General features: G+C 40.3%; 1 protein-coding gene across 1 annotated transcript in view; it reads right to left on the reverse strand.

Moving 5' to 3' along the window:
• LOC104346918 (pinopsin) overlaps window positions 1-23474 on the reverse strand; it is a 92542-nt gene that overhangs the window by 64563 nt on the left and 4505 nt on the right. Inside the window, exon 2 of the mRNA XM_086482130.1 lies at window positions 2298-2623. Coding sequence (XP_086338256.1) covers window positions 2298-2623 — 326 coding nt within the window. The remainder of the gene's footprint in view (window positions 1-2297; window positions 2624-23474) is intronic.

Genomic DNA, 23474 nt, shown 5'->3' on the forward strand with positions numbered 1-23474 from the left:
CAGAGGGTCACAGAATGACTTTAATCTATGAGGCCAGAATATTCAAGACGATGAATTTTTTCCCCATGCCATAAAGTAACAGCATTACAATGTATGCAGTAACCTCTCACCTTTTTTTATTACCCTACCTACTCTTTTTGGTTTCATTTAAGAACAACTATAGTTTTTTTGCATATTGTTCATCTCTTCCTTCAGTTTGAAACATGACATACTTCAGCATTTAATAATCTACCCTTTTTATTACAGAATAGTTAGAGGACCTCAGACCTCTAAAAAAGGAGGGAAAAAAGTCTGTATTCAGTGACTGCATCATGATACAGTCTTTGGAAATTGATATGTGTGTCACAGGAAATTTATAAAATGCAAGGTTTCAGCATTATGGTACCGGAGGTATATACATCACAGAAAGCTAAGGGCTGATGAGTTTTCTGATTGAGAGTCTTTTTGCTGAAATATAACTCATCAATTAAATCTTTTACAAACACCAGGAAAACATTAGATGTTTTGCGTAAAAATTCAGGGTTGAGCTATCCAAAACTTCACAAATGCTCTGGCAGCTGTTATGACCCTGAGCCATAACAACTTAAGAGAGGAGATACAATCTAATCCTCATGGTAGTTCCTTTGAATTGAACACGCACTAGTTCCCTAGGACCTGCCTTCCAACAAGTTATGCAAGACTGAGTTTGATTCTTTTTCACTTCCACCATTTACAGAATTTCTCAGGGTTCTCTAATCTCAGCATCCGAGAGGCTTCCTGATCACTCTCAAAAGCACATGGAGGATGGAGGAGAGAGGAATGTGGAAAACGCTCTTCCTTCTCCCATTTTTTTCCTCTGGACGGTCAATTAATCAATCAGCCTAGTCTTCCACCCAGTGCCTTCAGTCTTCTTGTCTAAATACAATACGGCTATAGATTGCACGTACCTTTTCTATGATACTTCGTTCCATCAGCATGTTTGCCACAACTGCTTTAGACATATCGGGCAAATCAGTGAGATCTACTACTGCTTTTAATATAACTGAATTAAAAAAAAAAAAAAAAGGTTAATATAATAAGAGAAGTCTACATTTAGAACTAGAAGCTAAAGTACATGCTACAGAAGCTTCATCCATACAAGTATTCGAACGTTGTGGGTGATGCCTGTTGTCATGAATGGTACTGAGAGCTGAAGGAAAGAAGAGACAAAATTTTAAGGAAGTTGTATCTTCTGCATATTAGTAGCAGCACATATTCCAAGATCCTGCTCCTTTCTGTAAAGTGATGGTAAAGGACACTGCTGCCCAGGGACCAGATATGGTCTACAACTTCTCTTTAACGGTTTACAATCAAGAGAACTATTTTCCATATTACTATTGCACAGCATTAAAAGTATAATGTGAGATTCATCAAAGGGATTTTACTGGTCAGCTCAGCACTCAACCAGGAAAAGATTTCCCAATTGGGCTTCAAGTGTTCTGAAAGTCTTGACAAATCATGTAAAAGGCAGGACTTTAATTCCTTATGGCTAATCAAAAGTAAACTACATCCAATTTAATTCTATAAGAGCCTCTATTCAGGGATTTACTGGCCCCCCCTTTTTTTTTTCCCTATTTAACACCTTTAGTTAATTTATATGAACATTTTAGAGAATTGCTTTTCAGAGAACACTTATACACTCATTCCTTTCTCATTATTCATCAACTTCACCATACCACACCTCTAGCAGGGTCTTTCAGAACATTTGTTTTGGAATATCTGCAGTACCTCTTAAAACAGTCAGAGGAGTCTTGGTGTAGTAGCAGTTGTAGTAGTGGTGGTAGGAGTGTTTAAGGAAACTTTTAAAACTGACCTAGAATTACAAGGAGAAGCTGATCCCTGGGATAACTCTGCAAATTGCAATAGAACTGCATTACTGTAGAGTTAGGTCTCCACAGATTTAGAAGCAGAAATTATTAAAATGTCATGTTCGAAAATGAGGAAGAAATGTTTGCACAGATGTCTTATTTGTAGATAGATAAACACGTATGTTGGCCTCATTACAAATGCAACCTTCACTCAGATATGCTGGTCTTTCAAACCACAAAGTCAGCACCTGCATGGATGTTATCTGGTTATTCTAACTGTTTGGAGCTCCGGAGTATGAAAAAACTTGGTGAAGACTTCCTGCTTCTTCCTTCAGGCTTTCTGTGGTCTTTTCCATTTGGTTTTGCTTTGTTGTTTTCCTCTCTATCATCAGTGCCTCCAAACTCGATAGAAGAGAAATTCAACGTATGTCTCAGAACAGTCTGCACTACCAATAGCATACAGCAGCTTACCTGTTTAACAGCGTAAAGGAGGCGACCGTAGCAGTACATCATGACCATCACAGGGATGACCAAGCAGAATATGAAGAGACAGATGATGTAGGATGTGGACTCAGCTGACTCCGAAGACCAGCGTACTGAACAGCTCGTACCCGCACCTTCTACCCCGTAACTGCTCCAACCAACCAGAGGTGGCACGGTCCAGATCAGGGAATAAATCCATGAACCACCGACAGCCAACAATGCCTTGCGGTAGTCAGCGCTGCGTTTGTTGCACAGGGTGATTGTGCTGTAGCGTTCATAGGACAGGACAGCCAGGGAGATCAGGGACACAATGCCTGCAATGAACCAAGCAATTTAAATGCTTACTTTCATTATTTTGTGCAGTATCCATTTTAAACCCCAATAAATGAGATGCTTTTCTCACTATTACATATTCGAAGCAACAGTGAAAACTATTTCCATTTTCCTCTATGCTTAAATCCCCACCGGACCTGGTTGCTCTGCCCATCATGTCAAATTTTGTTTAACTCGTATTTATCTTATATTGAAAGATTTTCATACTTGAGAGCTATTCCTCTTCTAGGCAGGTATTCAGATTTAGCTCTTTTAGTATTACCCAGGGGAAATCCATTTTCTACATGAAATAATAAAATGTTGAAAGATTCCCTTGCTAAGAAATAGTCAATTTTTAACATCCATGAGGATTTTTGAATACTGCGTTGACTTTTATACATGCAGAAGGCTTCAAGATTGTGAGCTCAAAAATGAAAGAAGCTTTTGCACTTCTGCCCCATCAGCCAGATATAGCTTCAGTTCTGACCACTTGTATATGAAAACAACAGACAATCCTTGGCATGAGTGTGATGTGGCAGGTTGTAACTTTATTTACATATACGTCACATAATCAGTCAAAAAACGATTTAGGTTAATACTGATCTCTAGGTGTCAGAGACTAGTTATATCCTCCAGTGAAAGATTAGAAAATCTGGGTTGCAGGACATTTCCACTTTTAAGGTTCAGGGTCCTGACCCACTCTACAACTCTTTATGAATTTGCATGGCAGGTTCTTAGTCATGACTCAGTAGAGGTTTTTTGCTATTTCTTGTATTTCTGTTCTTACAGCTTCCTTACAGTTCTTGGTGACACTATACTTGATACCACTTCCCAGGATTTATGACGGGAGGAACTTTTTTGAAGAAACTTAACACCATCTTTCACCGTGGGTTACAAGTCCCTTCTTTTGGTCCTGTAAGATGAAAAACCTGAATAGACCTATGTCAGTCCAGCTCTTTCAAGGACTATTTTTTCTTCATCCTTGCCATTAGTAACAGCCAACTATACAACAGCATTGAGATCTAGCCTGTCAAAATTCTCTGGTTTTGAGTGGTACCTACGTCCAGCAAATCTGTTAACAAAAAATACGGTCTTCAGAGGAATCCACAGCTGTAAACTGTTTTGTTTCCCAGCTTCTCTTACAGCTCCTTCACAGGTGCAGGATGGAGGTGAGTCAGAGTCCCCTGGGGATAGCACTAGTCTATCCTGTATCTGGGAAAACATAGCCCCCACATACTCACACAGGGCACAGCAGGATACTCTCCCCAGGCACAGTAGTTTGCTTCCCTTCCCCCTCCCCCTCCAGTTCTGTCACCCATTTCCTAGTTAGCTGGATGCGGGAGCAGCCATTCCTGCCATCCTGAGAATAATTTGCAGTTACTTTGTGCAGAGTTGGGTGCGGCAAAGGACCCAGGGGGAACACAAGCACTGTTTGCTGCAATAGGATGCCTTATTTCTCAGGGGAAGGAGAAAGCAAAAGGGTGTGAGGAAAAGTCAACTTTTGGTGAAGAAAACTTTATTTCTTGTTACAAGAGCCTACTAAATTATTTTCTGTGTATTACTGGGAAGTCAGACCTAAAAATTAGGTACACTTATAGCTGTAAAATGACACAGCTCCACTAAGTTAAGCTGAATTATACAGTTTAAGAATCTAACTTTAAATGTATTTTAAGACTAGCCTATTATAGAGGCAGTGGGGATATTCTGACTATCCCTCACCTAATTTGATTTCCTGCATAACACAGCTCTTGAAAGCCCTTGGCCATAATTCCTGCATTAAACACATATCTCAATACAGAAAAAAAGTAGTAGGTTCTGAATTACAGACTCAAGAACAAAGAATCTACCGCTCCCTTCTCACTTCCAGCCCACACTTACTTATCTTCACTTTCTTAGCATTGCCTCTTCCCATGGTTTTATCTGCTTGACTAAAGAGCGTCTTGCTACCAAAGGCATTTATCTCACGTAGGTACCTAAGGCAAAAATCCAGATTTTTATATTTGAAACTTAAGCCTCAATAAGGTGCTATAGATCTATTCATGCATATTAGATTAGATCATCATGGACTAACAGAAAACAGTCTTGGGAACAAGAAATCTCTCCCCTCCCAGCTGAGTGCTCTACAGCAGGGTTATATTATTCTTGCTTTAGTTCTGATGGCAACTGGGGGCACAATGTCCCTATTTTGATGAGATGGTAGGCGAGATGTACTTTTGTTGAGAATATCCTGCAGTCCTTCAGGTGTAGTGTCGCCTAGAAAACCCAAATGGGGTATTCAAATTTCCCTGCTTCAGGGCCCTGCTTCCTGGGTGGCTGCTTTAGCCATCGGGTCTCAGGTCAAGTCTGGCTGACAGCTCTGCCTGCTCGTCCCTGTGGCTGTGATACTGCCCAACAGCTTCTCACAGTTTATATTGTCATGATTTTCAGCATTCATTTACACTTCTTCACATTTTTGCCTGCTGCCTAATACAAGAAAGATGCTCAGCTTTTCTCATGTTGGTATTTATGGTGGACGGCTTTATGGAGTAGATCTGAAGATAATTGGCCATAAATGTAGTAGTAGTATTGTTTGCTTTGAGCCAAAGAAGAGTCCTGTCTTTAAGTTATTAAATTAGGACCATGGCGATGTCACTAAAAAAATAAATCAAATATTAGCAATCAGACAAAAGCACAAACTTTTCCTTTAAATTACAGCAAACCATTTTTCTTCTCTACACAGAAGAGTAGAGACTTAATTACACACCTTGGCAGGAGCTATTTCATCTTTACTCACCTTTTATTATTGAGTTTCACTGACATGACACAAACCACATTTTTCTCTGGAGGACAAGAACTGTGATATCCCAAACCACAAAAGTGCAGAAAAAAATCAATATTTATCTTTTTCCTTTTGTCACAATAAGACTTTAAGGTCTGTGCTATACCTGAACTATTTAATATCACCGAAATTAACACCACTGTATATTGACTTCTAATGTTTTCAAAACAACAAGTGAAAAAGAGGAAAGCACTGAAGGGGTAGTTCATAACAGATATTAAAAGTTAAAAGAATTCCATGTGGCTCATGTAGTTAAAATAAAGTAAACCAGGCTAACTACTTAGAAAAATTACAAATACTTTGAAAGAATGAAACTGGTGCTTTGAAAAACAGAAAATGATGAAACTAAGAGCCACTAAAAAAAAATAAAAATTGAACTTTTTTCCCAACAGTGAGATACATTAAATTGAATTGTCTATGAGTAATGAAAACACCTATTACCCAGGGGATGAAGAAATAAAAACAACAGAAGCCATGGCAACCCTCTTGCAGTCTACTTAGTCTGACCTCATACAGTGTACACAAAGTCACAATATGTGCCTGGACCCTCTACACCCCAAGACTGCAGCTCCATCCAACCTTGCTGATGAAACACCTTGACACAGAACCTAAGAAAGGACAAACCCAATATAGGATGCACTTAAAAAAATAACCCTATTCCAATATTGTGGTAGATTATCAGCTCCAATGTCTCTGTTTGCTAAGAATATCCTCAGCTTTTTAATTTAAAAAAAAGAATTTTTTTTTTAATTCTCACTCCTTTATCAGTTCGATAGCTGAATCATGGGAAGATACCACTATCGTATGATCCATTATAGCAGATACACAGGCCTAATTTGTTGGACTGAAACACCACCATTTCAGAACACCAGCAAAACCAGGTTTTGTGTCAGTATTCAGTCTGACACTGGGTGGAAGTGAAAAACAGGGATCAACTCCATAACAGTGAATGAGCTTCCAGAAAAAACTCATGATTGCCTTGCCAGTTGCATGCCTTTCAATAGCACACAGTATGATCCTCTCCATAAGTTTTCCAGGTATTGAGGTTAGACTAAAAGGTCTGCAGCTTTCTTGGTCTTCCCTCACGCCCTTCTTGTAATCTGGTTTGGATAAAGTAGAATAAAATTTCTCACTTTTCATTGTGCCTCACCTTTTTGTATATCAGAGGTTTCTTAACGTCATATTCACTTGTCGTGTGTTAACTCCAGCCAGCAGCTCAGCCTCACGCAGCCACTTGCTCACTCCCCCACGGTGGGATGGGGTAGAGAATTGAAAGAGTAAAAGTGAGAAAACTCATGGGTTGAGATAAAGACACTTCAATAGGTAAAGCAAAAGCCACACACACCAGCAAAGCAAACCAAGGAATTCATGCACCACTGCCCATCGGCAGGCAGGTGTTCAGCCATCCCTGGGACAGCAGGGCTCCATCACACATAATGGTTACTGGGGAAGAAAACACCATCACCCCAAACATCTCCCCTTCCTCCTTCTTCCCCCAGCTTTATATGCTGAGCAAGACATCATATGGTATGGGACATCCCTCTGGTCAGTTGGGGTCAGCTGTCCTGGCTGTGTCCCCTCCCAACTCCTTGTGCACCCCAGCCTGCTTGCTGGTGGGGTGGGGTGAGAAGCAGAAAAGGCCTGTAAGCCCTGCTCGGCAACACCTGAAACGTCCCTATGTTACCAGCACTGTTTCCAGCACAAATCCGAATCACAGCTCCATACTAACTACTATGATGAAAATTAACTCTATCGCAGCCAAAACCAACACACCACTTCACCACTGAGGCCTTTGCCACAAGTCCTGTAGTTATACGGTATTCTGTTTCATGCCCTATCTATTGCAGCCACAGGAATTAGTGAGAATCTCAGGTTTAAAACAAAAAGCAATTAAATACTTCAGAATTATGGCTGAGGAAAAGACTTGAATGTAATCTCCATAGTCTTAATAACCAGAAAACAAATTAAAAAAATAAATATAAGTCATAAAAAGAAGAAAATAATTATACTTTTAAAGCTAATCACAATGCTTTATGCCAATGTTTCATTCTTACTTTGCAGTAATATTTATGACAGGGTAGACTGTGTATATTAATTTCAAATGAGTAATGCTTTCTAAAATTGCCACAAAATTAAGTTCAGGAATTGCACATCTAAATATAATGTGCCTCCAACAAATATTTAGGGCCACAAGCTGGTACCTAGCCAAATAACTCCATGGGAGTCAATCACAGTGAGAAATGTAATTTGTTCCCCCAACATTTCATGCATATATAGGAACAAAGCTGGGGTTCTCACTGAACAGTACTGAAAGATGACATAAAAATCCACTGCAGATTGCGTTACAGGAACAAATAATTATTCAAAAATTAACCATGGAAATAAGTGACTTTGAGACAAGCTGGGTCTGAAGCATGAGACTTTTCTACATGGCAATTAGCAGCAGTGAGTGCAAGAAATTCAATTTCAAGTCATAAAGCAGGACAGGCATCCATTTATAGGTCTACCATCTGAGACATTATCTATTATTTCCTTTTATTTAAAGATCTGTACATTTCTTCCTGGCAGCACAGCACACAGTATGGCTCTAGGTGAAGGACACAGCAAATCACTCCTTTGTTCCCACAAGTCTCAACTAAGAGTGTTATATTTTCATATTAGTTTTTGCTGTTTCATGCTGCTCACTGATGTAGTAATTGGAAATGGGATGTAGCTTGCTGATGGTCTGTAGCTTATGAAAAACTTAGAATCCCAGGGATAGTTTTCACTACTAACCTGTGTATATTTGCCCTCTTAAAGCTCCTGAAAGAGTCCTGGAGCATCAAAGTTGCATGATGTAACGTACACCCTACACTGTATTCCGGTTATCAAGGACCAGGGGCAATGAAAAGAAGCCACAGGTAAGCTTAGGCAGACTGAGCTTGGAGGAATGCGGCAGCACCTTCTTTAACATGACATTAGTGGAGCAAAATTAAATCCAAGCGTTCACAAAAAGATTATTTTATCGCACCCAGCCTCCATGCAGTTTGATTTTACCCACTCACAGTCATTCTCATAGCTTTCATTCACTCACACTCTCACACCCACAAACCCACAAGCTCAAAGGGGTCTCTCCAGGATCTCTTTTGTGCAACAGGGAGGACAAAGGACTCCAGCTACCAATGAGTCAAACTTCTTGCTTATGGGTACCTCCCTAGCAACAAACTGGGTTTTGCATAGAGCTTTCACACATTTTAGGAGTTCATCTTTGTTATGAAGTGGCCCATTTCTTACAAATCCTGTCCACGTGTACCTTGGTACGTGTTAGTCAAGGCTGCTGCTCCCTGTTTGTATTTCCTCGTTTGGAAAGTACATCTGCCTAGGACATACTCACCTGCATGGGCACCGTCTCTTTCATGGTGAGCTACCAGGGAAAGAAGAGCAGAAGTTGTGACATGCTGTACCCTTGATGCCATGCTCCCCTCAGTGGGGTGCAAGGTCCTCTGACGATGAGTTGTTGTGCTCTGCTCTTATCAGCACAGTCCTTCAGTCTTGCCAGAGTCAACACGTGCTCGGTTTTGCTACTGGGAACAGCATTCTTCACCACCTGCACAGGCTGTTCTCGCTGTTCTGCGGTTTCTTCAAGTGTTTACACTCCTTTCCCTTCGCACATCACCGCACCAACCTCAGTAACTCCACAGCAAGTCCCTACACTTCCCGACGTCACTGCAGCCCGCGGCTAGGTCAAACCCAGCTGCCAAGACCAAGCCAGTGCGAGACCTGGCTGCGAGGCCGGTGCAAGGCAGGGAATCAGATTCTACCTGGCCATGCTGCTGTTGAGATCCAAGGCTTGATGGAGCCAGCTGAGCACCCCAGCTGAGCATCAGAGCATCTGCCAGCCACATACAAAACACAGCGGGAAATCAAGGGGATAGTAAATGCTGAGGTTCCCATGTACCATCTACAAACCCTGTGGTAACCCCAGAGGAACCTGCCAGCAGCAGAGATTCTCCAACAGCAATTCTGGCTAGCACTGCTCAAATGTGTTGCTGAAGGAAGAGAAAATGGTGATGCTGCATGTGTTTACAAGACTCCATACATATATATGTGTGTATATATAATACCTATTACTATGAGGCTGATCAAGGAGATCACGCAGCTGGAAGTGGAAGAGGAGCATGGACCGGCAGCTGCTGGGCTAGGACTCACCAAAAGCCATCCTTTTCACCCCTCCTGTTGAAGCCTGGCCACTGTGGAGTGGTGAACAGCAAACTCAGAGAGACAGCAAGCAAGAAAGAGCGTGGTGTGGTAAGGACATTTGCAGGGAAGGAAGAAGCGTGCTCTGGTCTCTGCCTAGAAATGCTGTGCTGGTAAATACCTAACACCAGCAGCAGGTAGGTTTCTCAGCAGTGATGTTGTGTGTCGTATGTAACACAGCTACGTCCCCTTCCCTCTAGTCCCTCAGGTTTCAGCTGATAAATCTGCTGCTTCATTAGCTGGAGAATCTGATAAAATGCTCTGTGGCACTATGAGATGTAGATAAGTAAGATATAAAAGGAGGAAAAGGGTTTTATGACTAAATGTACCCCAAGTTGGGAATATTGGGGAATCCTGTGCCAAAATATTCTTCATCTGTTTTTTCTGGCTGACATCTTTCACTGTGCTTGCCCAAGGACTTAGAAGTAAACACAGAACAGCAGCAGTAAGAAACAGTCCTCTCCAAATGAAGGCTGTTACTACCTCAATTTTAAGGTTTCAAGTTTAATTTCAAGTTGTGCTAGTGAATAGTATTACATAAACATGTTACTGAGTTATACAAAACTAGTTTGATCAGTGACTCAGTGATGTTTTCAGGGGAAATAACTTTCCTGAATTTAAATGAGAGAATTTCTATTGGTTCTTTACAGAAATAAAACTCTACACAAGGAAATGAAACACAAACAATTTAATTGACCTTAAAGACACGACCTTTCCAACACATTTGCACTTCTATATCTCCTTAGAAGCCTTTCTGAAAGCATATCCTATTATCACCGCACAGGAACCGTGCATGAAATACAATTTGTAGGTCTAGTATTCAAAACAGAGGTTTGGAAGCAGGAAGAAGGGAAAAAAGCAACAAGCTCTCTTTCTAATGGTAGCTTAATGTTCAGACAAAATGTTGTCAGCTCTGCGCCAAAGTACCTTACCTAATACCTGCCACAGCATTGGAGAATTTATGAGAGCGCACACGGAGCAATCTGTTCTATCATCAGCTTTGTTTCCATTTTTTATGTACTAGTTAATGTAATGCTACTAAGCAAAACTACTGGGCTCTGCTCACCTTATAATCACATCATTTCTTCCACAAAAAGTACAATAATCTCCACTACAGGACTTGCTGCCATCAGAGACTTCCTTACAGGTGACGAGGTAAGAGTATTATAATGGGAATGCAGAAACTTTCAAAAGCTGGCTCACTGGGCAGAAAGGGGAAAGCATTTCTATGATTTGTTGACCTGATCACTGATCTCCTCACAGCATATGCACTTTTGCAAAAAGTCAGAAAATACTGAGGCACAGCATCATGGGAGAAGAAAGAATAAAAATTGTTTGTTTTTTTTTTTTTTAAAGTATTCTCTTTTGCTTTCTAGCTCTGAGTCTTGTAACACACACCCTATCTCATATACAGTCTCCAGTGAGGTTCTGCAGGTTACATGTCTTCTTGTGTGGTATCAGAATTGCCACAAGTGGCAATGAAAATGTTGATCAGCCTGCAAAATCTGGGATAGGAAGACCAAAATGAAATAAACTCGGCTAAACTAACAGAACACAGTTAAACTAGTTAAGTTAGTTAACAACTTCCACAGCCACTGGTGCTAGTGGGAAAGTAGCATCAAATGAGCAAACCTGAGATAGAAACGAGTGAGAGATTGTGAACATGGAATTTTGCAAAATCATTTTTATCAAGGGTTGGTTGTTTGAGGTTTTTTTCATTTTTTGAGACAAGAAGGACAAATGAATATTCAGAAGGGATGCAAATAGGTCTGGAGAGTGGCAGAGGTATGCACCTGCTGTTCATTCCTTGCTAGCCCACTGAATATTATCCACTTCTTCCTTTTCCCTCCCAAACAAAAGAAGAGATATGTATTTTATGGGCCAAAATCCAGCTGCCAACAGATTTTGGCAGAAGACCTCAAACATTTCCAGAGCCAAAAAGAAAGCCCACTGAATCTAGAAGACTTTCCAGAGTGAAGATGAGTAGACTCAAAGTAAGTACTGGCTTTGGTGGACAACCAACCAGTACTAGTGTGACTTGCTTGAACTTTACAGCTCAATATCTACACTTGGGCAAATAAACAAATCACGATAAATCATTTTATGATATAGCAAAATCACAACGTGAATATAACAACTCCTGACAAGTTCAGTGCTCATATAAATGATAAGAACTGCAGAGGAGTGCACAGATGCCTCAATAACTGGCAGAAGCAGCTGGGAATGGGATGTGCTTCCAAAACACTATTGGCTGTATTTGGCTATGCCTATTAAATATTTATATAGTAAACAGAATAAATGGTCAAAGCAGTCAAATCTTCTCGCATTTGGTGACTTTCATTCTGGTTGAATGCTCCCACGTGTTAGTGATCAGATCATAATTTCTCTGGATTTTTTTAAGGCATTAAAAGCACTTCTACAGATTCGAAATTGATAAAATATTTCTCACAATCATTTGTTACAGATTAGCAGTTAAAACCAGTTTTTAAATGCTGGCAGTCTAGGCTTTCAAAATACAGGCTACTTCAAATATCAACAATTCACTTTGAATAGAAATAAATACACCAATCGCTGTTTATCTAATGCCTGTAATTATTTGTTTTGCTTAGATGACTTGTAGTCATGAGTCCATTAGAGCAGGTAATCATTCCTTTCCCTAAAGAATTCTTTTCCTGCTTAACTCTAATGGGAGTCAACAGTTTAACTCTGTGCTTGAAAGAAATCATTGTGAAATTACTGTTGCATCCAAGTGTGCTGAGACAAATCTGACAGCAAACATTGCTGGTCCTGTTCAGTAAATCTTTCCTGCTCTTTTCCCAACAGCCATTTCTCTGTTTCCTCCTTTGTATGACATGCCCTTCCTTTTGTGTTTGATGATATCTTCAATACAGACAGTATGTATTACCTTTAATAGTAAAGAATTATAAGGTTTCTTCTTTCTTCCCTCCGTAGAGGAATTTTTGAATATATATATGGTGTGCTTTAAGGGTGATCTCAATTCTTAGCTGTATCTTGTGACTTAATATGCATCACTGAGTAGTACTATGCTTTTCTGCTGTTAATAATATGCCTATCCAACAACAAACCAACCAACCAACAACTACTCCTAGTGTAACATAGCAAAGAATTCCCTTTTGCATCGCAATGATACCAGCACAGTACCAAAAAAACCCGCCGAATACTAATTTCAGTATAACTTTCCATATGTTACGCGGGATCCCTTTGCATTCTGGAAAGCAGGCTATCACTTGCAAATTCAACCTCCTAAATTGGCTGCCTCCATATCAAGTGTGTTTATCCAGCTGCCTTAAGGAATCAGAATAAGAAATAATGTCAGCACTAGATGGAGCTCCCGTACAGCAACATCTCAGAAGAAATCTTTGGGGCTTGTGTGCGTGTGGAAAGCAAGGATGGATGTGCAGTGCTGTTGTAGCAGCAGGATGCTCCCAGGGCGGTGAGGTTCACTGCGGTGACTCCACGCTGTCCTAGAGGACCCTGATTTCCTGTCAGGACTGCCCCTTTGCTTTCCAAATGGGAAGAGATACTCCAGGACACTCCTTCATGCTGAGCAGATGCACAGATGTAACATGTAGTATATGTAGTCTCAGGGTTTTTCTACATATGTAATATAGCACCAAGTAAGCTAAGACGTGAAATTACAGTGTATTATCATCTGCCAGCCAGGCAGACGAACCTCCACCAGAGCACACCTGGCTAACTTCGCTACTATGAGCCTCTGCTTTTCACTGAATGAAACTGCTCATTTTTAATAATAAAGGTATATTTCTAGAGATTTTTAAATTACTCTATAATTTGCTTTTTTTTGGCAGTTACCATTCCTAGAGATGGAACACGCTACAAATATTTGCTCTTCTCAGCCAAATTTCTGCCATAAGTTCTAGCAGTCAAACTGGTTTTTATAATAACTAGCTATTAAGTGGTCAATAACTAGTCATATCTGATAATACGAATGCAGTGTCAAAATACGTAGATCAGTCTTTACACTGCCCTTGGGCTGAGAGTTTCTTGTGAAGTTCTACACCCAGCAACCTCACATGCAATGAAGGTGGGATGAAAGACTGCAGAAGGCTGCTCCTATCTCTGTCCAAGATGACTTTCCTGGCTAAAGGACATGCAGCTAGGAGAAGTGGTATCCTCCATTCCTTAATCCCTCAGAAGGACCTCAGAAGAGGAGGTTTTGATACATCCATTAAGAAATGGTTTGTAACTGATGTAAACAGAAATCCTTTGCAGTACATTTCATCCAACCAATGAGACTAATCAGATAGATTAGTGGAAATTTCACTAGAGAATATAGTGGTCAATGTATAAGGAGGTATGACTTATTGGGACAAGCCAACAGGGCTACCATGGAGTGAAGTCATCCCTCACTAATTCATTAAAGGTCCTTGGCAGTGACATGCAGACAGGGGTGATACGTCCAATAAAGACTACTTGGATTCCCAAACAGCTCTGACTAGCCCAAAGGCTCTCCAGGATAGTAAGTTGCCTTGAAATAACAGAGATCTTCACATGCATAAATAATTGATGAGAGGCAGGAAATAAAGAATAGGAGAAAATAATTAGTTTTCTCAGTGGAAACTGTGGCCAGCAAAGTCTCCTATGGATCTGTGCTAGGCTCTGGGTTATTCATCACATTGATAAATGATCTGGAAAAGATGGTAAAGAGTGACATTTGCTGATTATACTACACTAAATAACTCAAAATCAACATAAGCTGACTGCGAAGTACTGCAGAACAACCACATGAAACTGAGTCACCAAGCAGATGAAATGCAATAGTGATGTAAACTGCCATATGTGGAGAAAACCAGTCCTGGCTTTAAATACACAGTGATTGTTTCTGACTGACTGACTGCTCTGCAAAGAGAGTTACGATAGATAGCTTTATGCAAACCATTTCCACTAAGCAGCAATGCTCAGCAGCATTTAGAAAAGCAAACATGAGGGATCACTAGAAAAGGAAAACAAAGAAGAGAAAACATGAAAGGGTGGATAGGGGAGGATTATTTAGTGTTTCTCATAACAGAAGAACTGGGTTTTCAAATGAAATCATCAGGTTGCAGACTCAGAATTATTAAACAGGAGAAGGTACTTCTCTTTGCATAGTACATAGTCAATAAGTGGAATTCCTTGACATATTATATCGTGCATACCAAAATTTTGCAGGGTTCCCAAGAGCAGGCGGTCTGGGAGGTAAATCCAGGAAGACCTGTTGGACTCTAGGGATGAAGTCCCTACACCACAAATCACAGGCTGCTGGGACTACATACAGGAAAAATAACATTGAATGCTGAAAGTTACCCTAACTTTAAGTTTAGAAGCATAGCTGAGCAACATAGTTTTGAATGGCAAATACTTAGTATGTACATGCACAATCCTTTGCAAGGTGCAAGTGTTAAAAAGAAAGAATCACAGCACAGTAAGAGGCCATTACCTGTTTGTATCTACTATTAATATTTCTTTCCCAAATGTCTGAGTGCCCCCAACCCCAGAAAAGATATTAACACTTGTAAAACTCCTACTCATTCTCAAATTCCTTGTTAAATACCCCTTGATGCACTGACCAATAGAGAAAAACTGATATATGGAGCAAACCAGATGGTGCTATGTCTACTGCTCTTATCACGAAAGCATTAAGCTATGGCTTTGTCTTGCCTCATAACCTGCTTTCTAACCATTAGTAAAAGCCCATTTAAATCCTGACTGGCATATTTGTCTGGCAGCCTTTCATCCTACTCCTCGTATGCAGTCTTTGCCAGGGATATTAAATAGAAACACACTTTCAGTTTTAAGAAGTACATGCAGTAAAGCAATCCTAGACATCCTCACGCAGCTGTTGCTGGACCTCGGCCCTCTTGCACTGCCGCGTGCTCTTTCTCTGAAAACTGAGCAGACCAAAAACAGAGCTAAATTTGGCAGTTCAGATAAATTAAGGCAAACTGCTGGGATGTGTTACAAAGACTTGCACGGAGAAGAGCTGCTTTGTGCACCATAGTCAGTGTACAGAACATACACATAATACACACCCACATACCATGTAGATACTCCACCCTGTCATTTAGAGGTATAATTTGCAACTCCTCATCCCTATGACACTACTTCCTACCCTAGAACTGTTTCTAACTAACTCCTGCTGAACTCACACCAGTGCAGACATCCCAGCCACAGGGATGACCATCAGCCTCCCATGCGGTGCTTGCTCTGCTGCCAAAGGTGGAGGGGAAGGCAGTGCTCCCGACCACCACGAGAGATTCCTGCTCCAGAATACTCTGCCTTGTGCTGCCCGCCGTGCAATGCACTAGCAGCTCGCATAATTTCATTAGGGTGATTAAACATATCGGTATCAAGAAGTCTCCTGGTAACTTCATAAACAGCCTGAACGCACAACAGAAATTACCCACAAACTGTATTTGGCAAACATTAATGCTTCAGTGTGCATATGCACCTAAGGACTAAGTGTAATGTAGACCAAATTGTATTCAACCACTGTGTGTTCCAAAATTTTCATAAGGACAAGTTAAAGGGGATTATCTATGTTTTTGTAAAATTCATACCATTTCTTAGCTCTAAGCAAATCATGACAGATGTTAGTGTGCTATTTCAGTACTGTCTCAGAGGTCTGTACTAGATTTGGACAACACTTAGATACCAACCAATAAAACACCACATACATGAATTAACTAATGATTGTGAATCTTAGAAATTGTCAGAGTCTTAATCTAAGAAAAGTTTTACATTGCTGTTGATTTTTGAAGGTGATCAAACTATTCCTTATGAAAAATTTTCACAATCAAGTCTGCTTTTTTCTACCCTTTTTTTCTGATAGTCATTTAGTCCTGAACAAATTTCTATTGATATGAATCTCTACAAAAATAGTCCAGCATAAACCAGTTTCTACCTGTTGATCCATCTGAACCCTGTTCAGTCTGATCCCTTCTTCCCACAGTTATCTACTATTTCTGCTCTGGATTGCACTAGTGAAACCAATAGAAACAACAGAACAACAGAAAAAAATCCCAAACAGAATAGAAAATGCAATTGAAAAATGACACTACAAAATTAGCATATAGTGAATCTCTGCCTCTTATAAACACTGCAAAATATATGTAAAGATTTACGGCTCACCCAGTGAGCCTTCTGCCTTGTGGCTGCTATACTTTCATAAGGAAGAGTAGAAGTTTGTATCTGGCCATGGATGAGATTGTACTTCCAACATACTGGCATCTGTCTGTGGAATGGGTTTAAGAAACCACGAACAGGAGAAGAAACATAATTTTACCACATTTTAGGAAGGCTTATTGGCTGAAATTGTCCAGAGCTATTGACTCTGATGCTGATAGCTGGCATGAGAAGCCTTCAGCTGAAGCACATGAAGTCTGGCACTGTTATAACACAGTAGCTTTAAAGACAGTGCTGAGGTGACCTTGATTAGAGGCATCACTCTCTGGACTACCGAGAGATGAGAGGGGAGGCAAGCAGCCCCAGGGAACCTGAGGCTTCACCTTTGTACAAGGTGAACACTCGCTCATCTCCCTCCCCTCATCTGCACTGAACCAGCATGGCATGGGGGGAGAGAGGGGCAACCAGGTCCCAAAAAACTCAGGAGTCAAAGCACAAGGACATTTGACAGAAAAGTAGTGGTGGGATGTCAGGGGAGGAAGAAGCTACCTGGAGTGGTGTTTCCTTGCATTTGCTGTCTACATATATCGGATGTTCCTCCTGCTTGTATCAATTATGGAGGGATTTACATCAGCCAGAGGTCATTTTGACTTAGTATTAAAAAAAAACCCAAACAACAAACAAACAAACTACAACAAAACCAAACCCACAAACCTTCCAGTAATAGGAGGCATTTGGATTATTTAGGTAGTCAATCATGTTAGCTGTGAAATCAAGAGAAACAATAAGTGGTCTGCAAATCAATAGAGGCTGTAGTTTATTAACTTATTAGACATTTACTGAATTGCCGGTTTCAGGAACAGTTTCTCAGCTAGTGTTGATACCTAGGAAAATACAAATGTAAACAGGATAGCTCCAGCTTTCAAAGAAACTTATTTTTCCCATGTCAACACACTCTTTTAACAAACTACTGCAAATTATTTTCTCATCTTAATAGACTTTTCTAATCAGAAAAGTGGCAGACACACTAACAGAAAAACAAACAAAAAACCAAAACAAAAAAAAACCCACCCTAGTGATTACTTTAACTGTGAAGTATTTACCATGGCTGAGAATAAGAGGAAAAAATGAAATTGATAGTTATTACCTATTATTGAGTCATTATTTGGAATAATGGGCCTGTATCCCTTTTATCACTGCAAAGCCTGTAAGTATTCATTTGCTCACTAGACTGGACAGTTGGACTTGATCTTACAGGTCTATTCCAACCTAATGATTCTATGATTCTATGTAACATTCTGCTCAAACGCTTCCTGAAAAATAGAAAGACATAGAAAAAAATGTCAACAGTTAAGGAAAAGCCACTAGGTATATAACTTGGATTTAAATAGCCAAAGACAACGGTATACTTCATGGACTACAAGGAAAGTTTAAAAGTTTTCCAAAAAATTATTTCACATATGTCAGCACGCAGATGGTCTTAAGAATTACTAGATGTTATTAAACACATAGCTAAATAGAATATGATTTAATAGGCTGTCACAGGCAAAGTCAATTGCTCTCTAATAATCTTTTTGGATTGAATATTGCTTATTTACCAGGCTCTAGTTTATCTCATTTTACCCACTGAGGGACCAGAAAGCCAGCTACATTTTAATAATGTATTTCTTCACATGTGTGTGGCCTGACTACCAGCAGAGCTAGTTTCTGCTTTTTCCTGAAGTAACAGAAAAACCAACATCAGACATAGCATTGCCTGGGTTAATGCTGTGACCCAGGATTAGGGAAAAGGGCCTTCAAGTGCAAATGATTCAACGTAAGACAGAAAGGTTGTTCCATCATCTCCAACACAGCTTACAGCCATGTCACCGTCAGCATAACGTACAGTGTTGTTATTTGTGTACTTCCTTGCATAAAGTCCTTACTGTTCCTCAACATGGGGCCATAACGTAGAGCGATGTCCCAGAAACAAAAACATGCAATGAAACTGTAAGCGTGGCGCTCAATAAGGAAGCATCAAACATTGGCAGAATTTCGTAGTCACTTGCATGTGCACAAAAAGTCTTTGAGTATGGGCAGAGCATTTTCCTACATTGACAGCTGACAATTATGCACCAAAAATGCCAAAGAAGTTACTGATTTCCTTACAGAATTCTACTGTCCTTCTGTCCTTCTTTCCAGGGACATGTACACAGGCTTCTGTCCACCCTTCACTGGTTTTTGCTGTTTTCTTTTGGTCAGGCATTAAGAAAATAGACTTTAGATTATCACGCAACAAAATATAACAGAAAACAAGGATGGCAGACAAGGGAAAATATGATAACTCAACTTACACATGGCTCCTGGTGACAGCTGAGAGCACCCAGGGATCAGCAACCAGTTTAGAGCCCACTCCAGCTCCTATCTGAGCCATGTACTTGAATTTCCACCGGGCTGAAAGATGGGAGGGGTGAGGAGGAGGGAAGTGTTGGGGTTATGGTGCACCCCATAGTCCCACTGCAGTATGGTATGGAGATGAGGCTGAGCTGGGGCTGCCCAGACCAGGGGAGGGAAAAGCAACCATGCCTGGTAGTACAGACACCAACTGCACACCATGGGATCTGACCTAACACTGTTAGCATCAACAGCCATAGTCTGCAACAACTTAAAAATGGGGGCAAATTGAATGAAACCTGAGGTGATGCTCTGCCGTAAGGAAGGCAAAACCTTCTCTTATCCTAAACCAGTGTTAAAGTATCTACCAGAGTAAAGTCTCTGGTTTCAGGAATAATGTTCAAAGTACAACATTAGGTCTTCCATTTCCATTTTCTCTGTATAGCATGATTCTTTCTTTATCAGGTTTTCCAAACTTTTGCCCAAGATGACTCCCTGCTTCAAGCACTTGAATTGAACACAAAAGCCATACACTCGTGCTCTACAAATTAGGAAGAGCAAACAGCATTTTCCCTACAGGATGAATGTAGGATCTTAAGTTCTGAAAGAGGACTTGGGCACCTCTTCGTGGAAACACAACAGATGTCTTCCAAATACTCACTATTGGACAACTATTCCAAGTGATTTCAACATTGTACAGTGTTCAATGCCCATAGGAACAAGAAATAAACTAAGAAATAAACCAAATATCCAGGAAGAGGACACTGAAGTGAGGAGGGAATAATAAGCAAAAATAAGAAAATTACAGAAAGACAAAAGGAACAATAAGCACCCTATATGCGAGGGTCGTCTCATGATTTCAGAGAGGTATAGATCAAATATCTACCCCTGAGCTTGGGCTCCTTTGATAGCATGAGGAGATAAAGGGATGCTTGTAGGGCACAGCTCATATCCCCCTGAAGAGAAAATCTCAAATATGTCAGGCAATTTGCATGTTGGCAGTACAAATTTGTTTTTCTATTGATTATAAAAGAAGCCTGAGGGATTGGAAAATGTCTGGTTTTAGTCAGATGATTCCCCTCTGTCTCTAAGGGGTTCAGCATTCCATTTTTCCATGTAAATACCGCCCTCAGAAGTGTATTTAATAATACTCTACTACTTCATCGATTAATTACTTAAATAAAAAGAATAGCAGGTTAACTTCAGTTTCCCTAGAGATGGGATGCCAGAGAGGAATTCAGATCACATATCTCCTGAATAAGTACTTCTGTGTTTCTATTTACCATACAACCTAACACATATCAGGTGCTTGAAATTAAGCAGAAAAATTCAGGACAAATCGTCAGTTGTAACACTGTATTAAAGTAAGTAAAACCCTCTAAGTAATGACTGTTTCTCCTTTTTTTAGATAAAGGAACTGTAGGGCACCTTTGACCTATTCCTGTTAGTCAGACCCCTTTTCTCCCTCCTCTCTGAACGAGCAGAGTATTTCTGATACTGAACAACTACCTTGGAAAGCTTGCATGGGTCATGTTGACTGCAGATGTAACAAAGTCTACACACTTCAAACAGAGAACAGTTTGGGGGCCTGATGCAGAGCTGTGTTTTCCTAAACATTACTGTGCTTACACAACATTAGTTGTGCTTGCTGTCAGCTTTATTTATAGAAATATCACTTTTAATCCCATCCCAAGCCCACTGGAAAAGTAGCTATCCATGTTCAGTGGGCAGGCGAGGAGCTGCTAAGAGTGATTTTGCACGGGGAGGTGAATACTTGCTGAATCAGGGCTCAGAAATGAGCTCTTGAAGGATCAAGTCAAGGGAGATCATGTTTTTACTCCTGGAAATAAATGTGTTTTCTCACAGAAGAGCCATTCACTTCACCTGAGGTTTCAACTACATCTCATAAGTAGAGCATTTCCTGTATGTTAGAAGTCTGTACTCTAAATTTAAATACCTTAGTTTAGTTCAGTGAGTCTAAGCCACAGCATATAAAAGCAAAGTAAAAGATCAAGAAGAAAATTATTTGTTTAAGGTCACAAGGCGGTTGAACCTTAAATGAAATTATGAGCAGTTCCATTTCTCATTCAGTGTGTTTCTGGCAGTTTACAATGGAATAAATCAATAACTGCTTTAATGTGACTGAAAAGATTATCTACTCATATAGTTGAGTACTATTCGGTTTCTGAAAGGATTAAAGTCCTCATTTAGATAGGATCTTGGTTTATCAATGGACATAAAGACACATATAGGCACCTACGTCAGTCGGAACAGGTTTGAGAGCGCAGCCCTCTCCTGTGTCCAGGACAGACAGGATGCTGTTGGGGAAGACACAGCCTCGAATCACACAGCTTTCCATGGCATAGGCATCTCTCTGTCCTCTTGCATAGTGATGCTCACTTACACAACACTAATCTGAATTCATTTTTTAAAACGAAATATTGTGTCATGGTTTAACTCGGGGGAGAGAATCAGAAAAAAAAAAAAGTAAAGTTCATGGATTGAGAGGAAGACAGTTTAATAGGGCAGAAAAGGAAGGGATTAATAATAATAATAATAATAATAATAACAGTGGTAGTAAAAGAATTAGAATACACAAAGTAACACACAATGCAATTGCTCACCACTTGAGGACCAATGCCCAGTCAGTTCCTGAGCAGCAGCCCTGGTCAGCCTTCTCCCTAGTTTATATGATGAGCATGACATCATATGATATAGAATATGCCTATGGCCCGTTCAGGTCAACTGTCCTGGCTGTGTCTCCTCCCAGCTTCTCGTGCTCTCCAGCCTGCTTGCTGGTGGGGTGGTATGGGAAACTGAAGAGTCCTTCGTGTAAATACTGCCTAGCAAAAACTAAAATATCAGTGTGTTATCCACGTTATTCTCACACCAAAACCAAAACACAGCACTGTACCAGCTACTGGGAAGAAAACTAACTCTATCCCACCAGAAACAAGGACATACTGGAATTAACTTCTCAGGCAATCTGCCAGGTATTTTAACCACCATGAAAGCTGAGGAATAAAAAATAACCCGCAGACACCTGAAAACATGAGCCAAGAGTTCAACAGCCACAATAACATCCTTGCTAGTGATGTAGCTTGAAACTTTTCCAGCATTAGAATCTAGTGTTGGATTTCCTGAGCCAGGGAAAGCTTCATCATTCCCATATGTATTAATCTATTTAATATTTAATGCTGATATGGCATGGCATAAAGTAGCAATTCTGAAAATGAACTCCAGAATTCATCTGAGCCCAAATCCTGCCTGTCCTACGTGCTTGGGAAGTCTACATTAGTGCAAGTACCTTAGGAAAAGGTGAACATTTTCTTAAAGTTTTCACCTGTCCAGAGATTTGAAGTGTTTAACAAGGGAGTGAAGAGATTGCGTGTGATATGGTCAAAGCTGCACGACAAACTTCGTCTGAGGATGGCATATCACTTTCTGCATATATGCTCTCTATGGAAGTGTGTCACTAAATAATGTATTTTTCCTAAATTAAATTCTAATGCTTAATCATTTCATGATATATTTAACAGTTCTTATTTCAGCGTGCTTGCAAAGTTTACTCAGAGTTCACCTGGGAAAATGTGTCCTGTTCCTGTGTCCCTTTCCGTGTTTGCTTAAATACATAACCATGAGCTTGTCAAACCGTGGCTAAGTGGTGGGTAATGGGAGCAAATTTAGCAAATCCATCCATTTCCCCAACTCAGTGCCATGTGCAGTTTCTGCTGCAGTGACCTACTTGACAGAGCTGCAAACATGCACAAGCACCAGGGTAAAATCATTTATGCTCAGAACAGCCCATACTGTTCCTCCTCTAGCTCCATCCCTAATGGTCCCCCAGATCAAGACCAAACAGCTGTTACGCTTCCATAGCAGGTTTCATGATATTTAATGTTCTCCTTAAAATCCCCATTACATGCTTATTGATCAGCATCTGCACTTCCCATTAGCTTCTAAAACTTCTGCTTTCTGTGAATGGTTTGAAATCACAAAGCCGAGGTGTGGAAAGCAGCAAGTAAACAAACCAAACACCTACACTTTGTCCCGTATTTTTTTCCATTGTGATGATGGCAAGTCACCTTGGTGCTGGCACTTGGGTCATGGTTTTTAAGCGCCTGGGGTAGGCAATGGATTGCCCAGTAAAGAACTCAATTGCACAGTATGCAACATCAATGTACATTGCACTGACAATTTTGCTGGGAGGAGAATCAGATTTGCTTTCCAGATGACCTCCTAGGCAAACAGTGATGTGATTTTAGAAAAAAGTAAGACACTTT

This window comes from Leptosomus discolor, chromosome 1 (assembly GCF_034619465.1).
Source record: "Leptosomus discolor isolate bLepDis1 chromosome 1, bLepDis1.hap2, whole genome shotgun sequence".
Lineage (NCBI taxonomy): Eukaryota > Metazoa > Chordata > Aves > Leptosomiformes > Leptosomidae > Leptosomus > Leptosomus discolor.